Source organism: Gobio gobio (assembly GCF_949357685.1).
Source record: "Gobio gobio genome assembly, chromosome: 13".
Classification (NCBI taxonomy): Eukaryota; Metazoa; Chordata; class Actinopteri; order Cypriniformes; family Gobionidae; genus Gobio; species Gobio gobio.
The window spans coordinates 17,309,312-17,321,369 of NC_137106.1; the positions used below are offsets into that span (position 1 = coordinate 17,309,312).

Genomic DNA, 12,058 nt, shown 5'->3' on the forward strand with positions numbered 1-12,058 from the left:
TATTAGTCATAATGTTATGCCTGATCGGTGTATAAAAGGTAACATTGCCATCAATGACATAAAACATAAAGCTTACCGAAAACATGGAAGCCCAGAGTACAGGTGAAAGTTGCCCATTCAATATCCCGGGTGGTCTCCACACTCACAACTTGCTTGCACACAGATGGAATCCCTGAAAGACAACAATGAATTTATAGTATAAATGGATGAATTTACCAACCAGGAGGCCGGGGTCCACTGGGGGGCCTCAAGATGACTTAAAACAGGGTTTCTCAACTGATCGGTCGCCAAGAACATTTTGAGTGGGTCGCGGAGTGTGCAGTCAAAGAAACAACAAAAACAAAACATAATTATAAATGTTTTTCTTTATTTTGAAAGATACACTTCTTTCAGATGAGAAAAACACATTTCTTTGCAAAAAAGTAGAAACGAAGTATCAGTCCTCACAGTAAAGATACTTACAGTAAAGGATCTCATAGTCTCCTGAGTTGGATACCAAGTACTGAGAATCCACAGACCAATCCAGATGGGTGATGAAACTAGAATGACCCTGTGAGCAATAACAGACATAAAAAGCAACCTTAATTTGAGGAGTCAGATGTGTGTTTGTGTGTGTGAACAGAAAAAATATATTAATATGGCAGTGTTTTTGTTTAAACTATTCAAAATCATTTTCTTGATTTAATCAAAATAAAGCTGAAATAAAATATAAATATTACAAAAACATTTAGGAAAAAAACGGCGGAAATTTGAAATGTTGCCTTTGCAATTAGCTGAAATAAAGCAAGTTTTAGTTCAAATGACTTGAACTAAAACTTAAATAAAAATTCATTAAAGCTATTAAAAGGAAAACTAAAAATATAAAAATAAACGCTCAATAAATACTATAATAGTATATAAATAATACTAACATAACACTGAAATGTGGTAGAATCAGCTGGTCTATGGTCTATAATAATCTATTGTGCATTAATTATACAAAACAAGTCATATTTTTGCATAAACACATACTTACAGAGCACTTTCCAACTCTACTGTATTTCTTGCCATTTTCTCCGACAGCATAAATGTAGATGTAGTTGTCATGTGACCCGACTGCAAGGAAATTACCATCTGGAAGAAATAACCGAGTGGTTTCAACTTAATCAATTGCAGAGACTTTAATGAGTGCTAGTTTCTGGCTAACTTCCTAATGTTTTCCCAGCAAGCAGTGAAAAAGCTGCTAGGAGAATTAACTCTAACCTGGAGAAAAGCGCATAACCGACAGCTGTTCGTTCCCATCCGTGTGCACCGTGACCAGATCCTTCGATTCAGTATCGAGAACAAGCCACCTGCACAGATTGATAATGAGTGAAAGGATGATATTAAACACACAACTTGAAACATAATGAAAGGTTATGAAGTCTTCCTCCAAGGTCTTTATTAGGATTCTTAGGGGGGAAAAAGAAATCAAAGATGGTTGAAGAATGCCGCTGGGATGGTATTGTGTTCCTGTGTGGCATTAGCATAATAATAAGTGTTTGGGTCTTTCATGTAACACTCTATTAGACCACTTTCCTGAATTGTAATGATGTGTCAGGGACCCCATTGATGAAAAGAAATGGCTCGCCTCACCTGCCCATCTGTGTTCCTATAGCAACCGTTGCCCCAGAAGGGTGGAAGCCAGCCGATTGAGCGGCGTCCTGTCCATGAGGGAAACACACATACATGCTCAATCAAACAGCCTGTCAACACAAATGCGGTTACATCTCAGCCTAAGGAACACCAGAGCTCTTTTCATTATAGTTGTAGTAGTGACATGGTTTTCAATAACAAGAAACTGATGTGCAAGCTGTGAGATGACACTATAGTAATGCAAGTGAATCCTACAGAGGCAGGTTGCTCACCTCCAGTGTTTTTGTCCAGATAGGCTGATGGGAGCCAGAGTCCCACAGGCAGACGTGTTTGTCATAGCCACAGGTGAGGAACTGATGCTGGAGCGGATGTACAGTCAGGCCCCATAGCTCATCTGTGTGGCCCTTACAATCAAATGGATGGGAACATCAGTCTGGGTGGCATCAATTTAGTTCCAAACTTTATAAAATCAATGATATTCTGTATTAGATCCACAAACTGAATTACTCTTTTACATTAAAAAGATGAATTTTGTTTCAACACACAAGGGAATAAATCCACACTCAGACTCATTAACTAACATTACTACTAGTGATGCACCGATATTAATATTCTGTCCGATACTGATTAGCCAATAATTATTTAATGTTATTATTATTTTATATTAAGGCCAGAATACAGACTGAATACAGAATTACTATGTCTAAATCATTTTAAAATAAAACATGAAAAACTAAAATCAATCGTTTTAAATGCTACAAGTGAATGTTATTTAATTCAATATTTTATATATTATATAAATTCATATTATATTTTTAAATATTTAAATGTCTCATCTTAATGTAAAAATATGGAGAAATCAGCATAATAAATATCCAGTATCTTATCTATATATTTAAAATATTGACCAATAAATATAAAGTATTTTTGTCAAAATAATTACATTTAAAAATACCAAATTTAATTAAAAAAAAAAACATCAAAACAATTGTAATGCACAGTATGAAAAATGTTTATTAATTTTGAGATTTATAACAATTTAACATGCATTGTTATTAATCATTCATTGTTATTACATTATTAATTAAAATATTTCAATAATTGAAATATAGTATGTAATAATAAATATATTATTAAATATGTCATATTAAACATTTAAATTATTATTGTTTTAATTTAAAATATAAACTAATAATTTTTTTATTATTTATTAAAATTATTATTGTAAAGACAAATTTTAAGTGAGTATTTGATGACAGCAAAGGTCTGAGAAATAGGAAATTAGCATAAGTCTCCAATATATATCCAATATTGACCAGTATAGACACACTCTTCCCTAATAATTATTTTAGTAAATAATTAGATAGAACTTAGAAATTAGTTAATAACTATGGTATAATGTAATACATTTAATTTAATTCTACATTTGTATTATATATCTTCTCAAAAAAAAAAAAACATGGAGTACTTAAAGGACCCTGGCAGACATTGGAAAACCATGATTCTTTTCTCAGTTTATTCTATATCCATTACTATATCATTTACTCTTGGGTATTGTACATACACTAGTAAACTTACCTGGGTGATGGGTATAAACTCCCCATCTAGACTGCCTTGTAGGACATAGTTTTTGGTGGTGCCAATAAGAACCGTTTCTCCCCGTCCTTCAGCCACAGTTCGAATAGGGCCATATAACTCGGGCACCTAAAAAAGTAACATGCAACATTGGTGGTAAATTATGGCTTGAATCTGGTACTACTATTCAAGCATATAAATGCATACTGCATCAAAATGATATCTATGTATGCCTTACCTCCACCGTTTGAATCTTTTGGTAATTCTCATCCCATGAGATGAGTTTACGGTCCTTCCCACCTGAGACCAGCGTCCCATTTCTCAACATGCAAAGTGCAAAGACGCTCGCCTCATGTGCTCCCTGAATGGCCAAGCTAATACGATTAGATCCTGTGAACCATGACCAGAAAACCAGGATTATATAAACCGACTGTAAACCAGCATCAGTATAACAATCAAAGGTGTTCACAGCCTACATGACAAATCTTATTGATTTGTGTAAAAATTGGAGCACAATCTCTCTTTTATTATCACTAAATAAAGAATGACTTGGTTGGTAGGAGCAGGGTCACCCTCAGATAAAAGACAGCTGTCATGCTGTACAAACAACATTCATATGTGCATTTTATAAAGAAGATATTTTACAAAGTTCAATGGAGGTGGTATTTTACCAAACATTCAAATAAATCAATAAATAACTTTTAATATTTTACCTTTGCCCCACACAAGTATATTTCCACTCGAGTCTCCAGTGATGGCGTCGCCATTTTCTGAAAAAGTCACACACAATACAAACTTGGGCTTCTCTTGTTTCTGCAAGAAACATAAATATGACTTTAATTTTAAATCAGAAATGCAATCATTGAATCACACAAAAACAGTGTTTATACAAGTGTTTATATATTCTACAACTACACAGTGAAATGTTTGGACACATTTGACCGAATTTATGTTTCTCACAATCTCAAGAGCCTTTAGATCTACAGCCTTAAGCTTGAATGCTAAAAATTAGTTTTGGAGACAAATATAACATTTTTGAAAGAATTTAATACTTTTATTCGGCAAGGAAGGACACATTCAATTGATCAAAAGTGAAAGTAAAGAAAAAATATTTTCAAATAAATTCTTCTTGAGAACATTTTTATTCATCAAAGAATCCTAAAAAAATTGTTTCCACAAAAATATTTTTAAAAAATCAGCTTTCATCATTGATAATAATCATAAATGTTTCTTGAGCAGCAAATCATCATATTAGAATGCTTTCTGAAGGATCATGTGACACTGAAGACTGGAGTAATGTTGCTGAAAATTCAGCTTTGCCATTACAGAAATAAATTACATTTTAAAATATATGTTAAATTTAAATATATTAAAACAGAAAACTGTTATTTTAAATCGCAATAATATTTTACAGTATTACTGTTCTTACTGTATTTTTGATCAAATAAATGCAGCCTTGGTGAGCATAATAGACTTCTTTCAAAAACATTACAAAATCTTATCGACCCCAGACTTTACAAAAGTAAAATTTTTGCAAAAATTTTCATTTTTTTAGTTAATCCCATTATGCACCAGTTGAAGCGAAAAGTTTTGATCTGAACACTTTTACTACATAAATATATTCATATATATGTATATAAGAATATGCTTGTTTTCATATATAAGAATACACACAGTATATTTACTTCATATACTTTGTTTTATTTTATCATTTTGATGTGTCTAAACTTTTGACTGCTAGTGCTAATGCTTTACCATATCTAAACATGCATCATACTATCATTCAGTTTGAATCAAATGGAAAAGTTTCATTGAATCTGACCAAAACAAATCTTATGGGAGATTACCTCGAAAAGACCCTGTTTTTTCACAAGAGACCCTTTTTCTAATGACCAGAAGTAAATATGCGACTTTCCACATGTAACAATTATATTAGCATCTGTCGGGTGGAAATCAGCAGCAAAGATCGACTCATTGGAGCACTGTGAGGGCAGAGAAAGAGAAGTTGTAAAGATGCACACACAAAAAAATGATCAGTTTACTTGTCAGTGTCCCCTTTTGACATGCAAGGTATGCCAACACAAAAAGTAGACACTGCTATCTGTCAAAATACCACATTACGGAGCACTTACCTTCACTTCAGCTAGTCTTTCTTCCCTCTGCCATTCCCACACAGAGAGAATGTGGTCATTGGAGTCATCCACAACACACAACCAGCTTCCACCATTCTGAAAGTTTAAAAGACATTTTTATCACTCTAAAGCTTTTTTGACAGGTATACTTACCATATAAATACCACCCAGCACTTTTTGAAACATTTGAGCTATGGGCTGTATTTTGCTGTGGCACATGAGAACGTTTGAGTGGTAACATAATATAGAGTGACAGGCTCTTACCGACTTCGAGAAGGAGAGGCAGACCAGAGCTCGATCAAAGAAACCGGTTCCAAGGATGTGCAACGTGTTCAAACTCACAGAGTCCCACACTCGCACGTGAGGAGCCAACTGCTGCCAGACACAGACAGACTTACTGAGCATATTAGACCAATTAAACTTCTATTTGAAGCATGTGGATTTGAGATTGTGATCGTTCACGTTTGTCACGACACACCCCTGAGGCACATGTTACAATTAGGATATATTGCTAGATCAAGCTGTATTAGCTGTAAGCTATTAATGTTTATGTTTGACACCTGTTTAAAATATCTGAGCTGAATAACCAATCTTACTTTTCCATCTGAGGATGTGCCAGCCACTTGTCCTGTTGCTATGGTGATTTTATCAGGATGGACAGCGAGGCTGTAGGGGGAGAGAAAAGAGGTGAAAGATGTAGACAGCTGGGACTGTTGAAAAGGCGATGACACAGCAGTGAGAGGACATTCACACGTTCATGTCACTGTGAGTCAATGCCGTCACAACACAATGATTTTGAGCCAAATAAGTCACAGGACCGACCATAAACACAGGAAACGGATCATCTACACCTTAATCACAGGTCTTTGGTTTCTGTGCTTTTCTTGCTCAAGGTCTTTGACTTTCAATGAATAGCTTTGACATTCTGTAAATTCCTATACAGATGAATGAGGTTTTCCGTGTTTAGAACAAAGTCTTCTGACAGCTTGTGTTGTAGCTGTGTGTTTATGTCTTGTCTCTCAGCTGGAGGTCAAGTGGAAAAGTACTCACATTGTCATATTTTAGTTTGTCTGCTTTTAAGTTAGGTCCCAGAGTCACCATTGGTATACACTACCATTCAAAAAATGTGTAGTCAGAAAGACCTTTAAAATGTTTCTGAAAGAAGTCTCTTACTACGGTTCCTTTTATTTGATCAAAAATACAGTAGGTTCAAGCTAGTCCCAGACTAAATGCATGTTTGAGCTGTTTTAACTGAAAACAACTTGCACTGAAATATCTTAAACTAAGTCACTGCCATTATTTTGTCTTAAGATGCACACCAGCTATTTTTTTGTTGTTGTCTACGGCATGTTTATAAATGTAACTTGAATGTCTTAATTGAACTAAGGCCTAATCCTGGCTTATGCCTTGCCTGTGAAACCGGACCATCGTGGAATATTACAATTTAAAATAACAGTTTTTTTTATTTTAATATATTTTAGAATGTTATGATGGCAAAGCTGAATTTTCAGCATCATTACTTCTATCTCCATTGTCACATGATCCTTCAGAAATCATTCTAATAAGCTGCTCAAGAAACATTTCTTATTATTAATGTTGAAAACAGTTCTGCATGTGATATTTTTATATGATTCTTTGAAACAGATATAGAAAACTTTTGTAACATTATGTCTTTACTGTCACTTTTGATCAAATGAATGCATCTTTGCTGAATAAAAGTATTCTTTTCGGTAACACTTTATTTTAAAACCCCTTAAATGTCACCGTCCCACAGGTGGGATGCCTGGTGCTCTTTTTTTGATCGCCTTTTTTTCGTATCATATACACTCTAAAAAAAAAAAGGTTCTATATTGCACCAAAAATGGTTCTTGGCTCGTAATCATAGGGGAACCTTTTTAGTGCTATATAGCACCAATTTTGGTGCTTCAGTGGTTCTTCAGCGGTTCTTCAGAGGTTCTTCAGCGGTGCTTCAGTGGTTCTTCAGCGGTTCTTCAGAGGTTCTTCACCGGTTCTTTGACTAAGGTGCTATATAGCACCTCTGAAGAACCGCTGAAGAACCACTGAAGCACCAAAATTGGTGCTATATAACACTAAAAAAGGTTCCCCTATGATTACGAGCCTTTTTTTTAGAGTGTATTTAAAGGGTTAGTTCACCCAAAAATGAAAATTCTGTCATTAATTACTCACCCTCATGTCGTTCGACACCCGTAAGACCTCCGTTCATCTTCGGAACACAAATGAAGATATTTTAGTTGAAAGCTGATGGCTGAGAAAGGCTTCAGACAGGCCTCCATTGGCATTCAGTACATTTACACTCCCAAGATCCATAAAAGGCACTTAAAACGTCGTTACAAAGTCCATCTCACCACAGTGACTCTACAATAATTTTACGATGCGACGACAATAGTTTTTGTGCGCAAAAAAAAATCTAAATAACACCTTTATCCAACTTGTTCTTGTCTTCCGTGTGTGCCTCCACGACGCATGCGCGAGAATATGACGTAGCGCCGGGGTTCGGGAATCCATGAAATGCACACTTTAACCCCATTTTGAGCACTACGCCGAGACCTAAAGCACGATCAATGTAGAATTCAACAGCTTAGATAGGCGCGTCTTCCTCTGCTTGTAAACTAATAGCTTCTGGGTCATGTGTCCGAACACCGGATCTGCTTCATATTCTCGCGCATGCGTCGTGGAGGCACACACGGAAGACAAGAACAAGTTGGATAAAGGTGTTATTTAGATTTTTTTTTGCCCACAAAAACTATTGTCGTCGCATCGTAAAATTATTGTAGAGTCACTGTGGTGAGATGGACTTTGTAACGACGTTTTAAGTGCCTTTTATGGATCTTGGGAGTGTAAATGTACTGAATGACAATGGAGGCCTATCTGAAGCCTTTCTCAGCCATCAGCTTTCAACAAAAATATCTTAATTTGTGTTCTGAAGATGAACGGAGGTCTTACGGGTGTCGAACGACATGAGGGTGAGTAATTAATGACAGAATTTTCATTTTTGGGTGAACTAACCCTTTAAGTAATTATCATAAATTAGGTATAATTTGAAAGCTTACAAACTCAAAATTCATCCTGTGAAAACCGTTTTGAAATCGGACATTGTGTTACCATGGAAACGGTACTCTAAATTATTCTAGCGGGCGGTGTCATGTTTCATATTACAACAATTATTTTAACTACTTTATAATTAAAATCTTTTCCAATCTTGACAAAACACATATTGTCGGAAAGGTCTGAGTCTCAAGGGTCCATATTTGGTGACTGTTTTGTGATGGAAGTGATATTTGGACAGAAATGTAAAGGAAAATGCATCAAAAAAACAATCAATGGAATTTGAATGACACTCGGTGGCTATTTTTGGTATAGCGCCTAAACAAAATCTCATGGGGACTTAAATTTTTGTGATATCAACTTCAAATTTGGAACACAACTTGGTTAGACATATGGCTTTGATTTTATAGTAATTTTAGAGTGAAACATTTTTTGTAAAATGTATATTTTATATGAAATAAAAAATATTTAGTACAATATTTTTCATTTAGAATGGATTTAAACTTACATAACTTTTTTATACTTTTGAATTGCTTTCACTTCAGCAATAATCTGCAGAGTGTCTTCTTTAAAACGAGACCAAACTTTAGTCTTTATTCCAAAGCATTCTTGAATTACAGCCCTTTAAGTTTGGATAGTGCATTTTCATGTGTATTCTCAAAAAGGGGGTGACAGTTAAGGGTAAGGTGACATTGCACGTTACTACAAGTACTTACTATAGTAATAACCGTAAATTATGCATAATTACAAGTAACTAACCCTAAACCATACCCTAACCATAACCATACGACAAGTACTAATTTAAGTAAGTACAATGTAACTACGTCACCTTAAAATAAAGTGTAACCTTAATTTATTTTAAATCTTACTGACCCCTCATGGAGGTTGAATAGTTTTATTAAGAGAATGTTAAGCAGAAAATAGGATATTCAAATAGGGAAAGTCATCAATATGAACCTGACACTTCAATGTTAAACATAACTTAACTCATTTAATTAGATGTATAAAGTATTAACTATAATTCTGAGCTTTAAAATGGCCTTGAGGTACCCCATACTCTTATCCCCCAAACAGAACTAATATGGTATGATAAAATACAGACTCTGAGATGGCAGTGCAATGAATAATAACCTTCAGTCACACAACTAATGATACATGTTCTGGAGAATTGCACATCAAAGCAGAAAATTAAACAGCATTGCTCAGAAATCCTTTATTCAGCATAGTTTTCAAAAATAGGCTGCAGAATATTTTAATTTAAGCAGCAGCATGTTCTTTAAATATGGAAGTTTATCATAATATCTGAGGTGATGAAAAGATACTGAATGTACAAGTCTAATGATCTTACATGAGTGTGACAGTGTGACAGTGAGTGTGACAGTGTATGATGATGACATCATACGGACAGAAATATAATTCTTACCACTTGATATCATCAGTGTGTCCAGTGTAGTGTCTTTGTAGTTGCTCATCCACATTATACAGCACGACAACAGAGGCGATGAAGTAAACCGTTTCCCCCGTCGGGAGCAAGTACAGGTTGGATCGACAGTCGCGGCCCCGGTAACCGTAACTGGGTCATAGTTAAAGTCACCATGAAATCAAAATTGACAATTCTTGTTTTTTATGGAATATTTAAGTATTTATTATAAATGATTTATCTGTGCACATCTTTAAAAAAAAAAGTGTTCCCTCGTAATCTTTAATTAAAGTAACTTTCCCATTTTTTGATGATGTGTTGTTTACAGGCAGGACGACTTGTCACTCGCACACTCAAAAAATAATTTTTAGCCTCAGTTTAATTAATTAAAATGAACTAAAGTAACACGATTTTTTTACATTTTGTTACAACTTAATTTAATTGTGTTCAATAAACCTAAAATATCAAAGTAGTCTCACAGCAATTCGTACATATTTTATGAGGTGGCTAATTTGTACGAATTCATACGACCTCACTCATATGTTTTGTCTAGACCCCAGTAAGGTTTATGGGCGGGGTTCCTGATGATGCTTTTTGAAAAATTGTACGAATGAATGCGGCCGTACGAATTAGCCACCTCGTAAAATGCGTAAAAATTGCCTTGAGATCGGGTTGAATATATTTAAAACTTAAAGTTTACTTAATTAATTTGTGTTAAAACTACATGAATATTTTTTGTTGACATAACTAACTGGGACTGTTAATGATGATAGTGGGAAAAAAAAAGATTGTGATTTTAACGGTAAAAATGCTACGGTGAAAAACAGTTAATTGGTTAACAGAAAGTTTCAGTACTATATACGGTGAATAAGTGTAATAGATCTAACCTTACATTTCATTTAATTTTTACAGTAAAATACGTTAATTTTTGGAAGTGAAAAAGAACGTAATTGTGTAATTTACAGTGAAAAAACATAAATTGACATTCCCAGAAATCCCTGCGTGACACTTCCCATTTGATGTATTTTCATTGAAATAACTGTTTCTTGTTTTTTTTTTCTAATCAGGATTTTATGTTACATCTAATGTTGTTAAATTAATGTTTATTGCATTTGTAAAATGTAATGTGTGTTACCATGATGGTGTTTAGTGTTTGTGTGAATGACACTGTGCACCTTCTATATATTAGTATTGTCCTCCTAAAAGCTGCTTGTGATGAGCTTTGATTCATCATGTGACTCTCATCACCACTGTAATTGGTGGTATTTCAATAGGTTGGTAATTTAACATTATTTCAGTTAATGAAACACATTTTTTACCGTAATTTTTTTATAGTGTACATGTAATTATTACAATATTAACCTTTAAATTATATGGTGCTGTCCTGTAAAACCTAAAACGTTTTACATTTTACGGTAAAACATTTTATGTATTTTTTACAGTAAAGTTCTGGCAAACACAACTGTCGTTTTATTTACCGTAAATCTTAAGGGGATTTTTTTTACAGTGTATGTCAACAAAAAGGATTAAGTTTTAACACAAATTGATTAAGTCTGTAGTTCCCAGTATGCTTTGCAAGGGACTGCATTAGTAGGAGAGTAAATTTAGGGATTAAAGCTTCACTATGTAACTTTTCCGTCCACTCGAGGTCGCCTGTTCAAAACAAAGGCGTAGTTTGATGACGCCACGTTTGAGCGCAGAATCTCGGGACATGTGGTCTTCACCTCACAGCCGGTGGGAAACAGTCAGGATAGGACTCGGGCAGAAATCATGTTCATGGATGCGATTATTAACATTACTGTAGTCTGAAGCAGAGCAGGACCGAGTGTTGTGGAGCTGAGCAAGGCCGCAGGAGCGATTGAAGAGCGGGACTGTTATTATGGCATAGTCGCTGGCGGGACTTTTATTATGACACGGTTGCCGGCGGCACTTCCTCTTCTCCAGTGCTGAGTGTGAGGTAACGCAGCTCTGTTTATCGTATTAGATATATCTGAGTGTGTTGAAAAGGAAGTTATGACGTTCGCTCGGCGGCTGCTATGACACTTGTTCACAATGCAGTGAGAGTAAAGTGTTTCACTGAATAAAACCGGAGACCGAGGGTGACGCAGATATGACGCAATCGACAGGCGACTCCCTCACACGCATAGCTCACACGTCCCGGCTCCTTGGTTAAAATAGCAATTTTCTCACGATTTACAAATAGTTGAAAACATTTGGGATATTCTAAGTACTCAACTGAACAAAATATATA

The 12,058-nt window shown here is 35.0% G+C and overlaps 1 protein-coding gene across 19 annotated transcripts in view; it reads right to left on the reverse strand.

Annotated features, from left to right (window-relative positions):
* Positions 1-12,058, reverse strand: part of eml1 (EMAP like 1) — an 80,103-nt gene that overhangs the window by 3,071 nt on the left and 64,974 nt on the right. For 9 of the 19 annotated variants that reach the window (XR_013817800.1, XM_079833599.1, XM_079833607.1 and 6 more), the window contains 14 exons: positions 9,811-9,960; positions 5,918-5,987; positions 5,586-5,696; positions 5,322-5,417; positions 5,037-5,171; positions 3,903-4,002; positions 3,428-3,579; positions 3,193-3,318; positions 1,887-2,018; positions 1,615-1,682; positions 1,243-1,331; positions 1,016-1,113; positions 463-550; positions 77-172 (listed from right to left, as the gene is read on the reverse strand). Coding sequence is in view for 13 of the 19 variants with exons in the window: in XM_079833599.1 (XP_079689725.1) it covers positions 77-172; positions 463-550; positions 1,016-1,113; positions 1,243-1,331; positions 1,615-1,682; positions 1,887-2,018; positions 3,193-3,318; positions 3,428-3,579; positions 3,903-4,002; positions 5,037-5,171; positions 5,322-5,417; positions 5,586-5,696; positions 5,918-5,987; positions 9,811-9,960 (1,511 nt within the window). In the remaining 6 variants the exon portion in view is untranslated. Of the gene's footprint in view, positions 1-76; positions 277-462; positions 551-1,015; positions 1,114-1,242; positions 1,332-1,614; positions 1,683-1,886; positions 2,019-3,192; positions 3,319-3,427; positions 3,580-3,902; positions 4,003-5,036; positions 5,172-5,321; positions 5,418-5,585; positions 5,697-5,917; positions 5,988-9,810; positions 9,961-12,058 lie in introns of all 19 variants that reach the window. The other 10 variants (XM_079833608.1, XM_079833604.1, XM_079833600.1 and 7 more) reach the window with 3 other exon arrangements.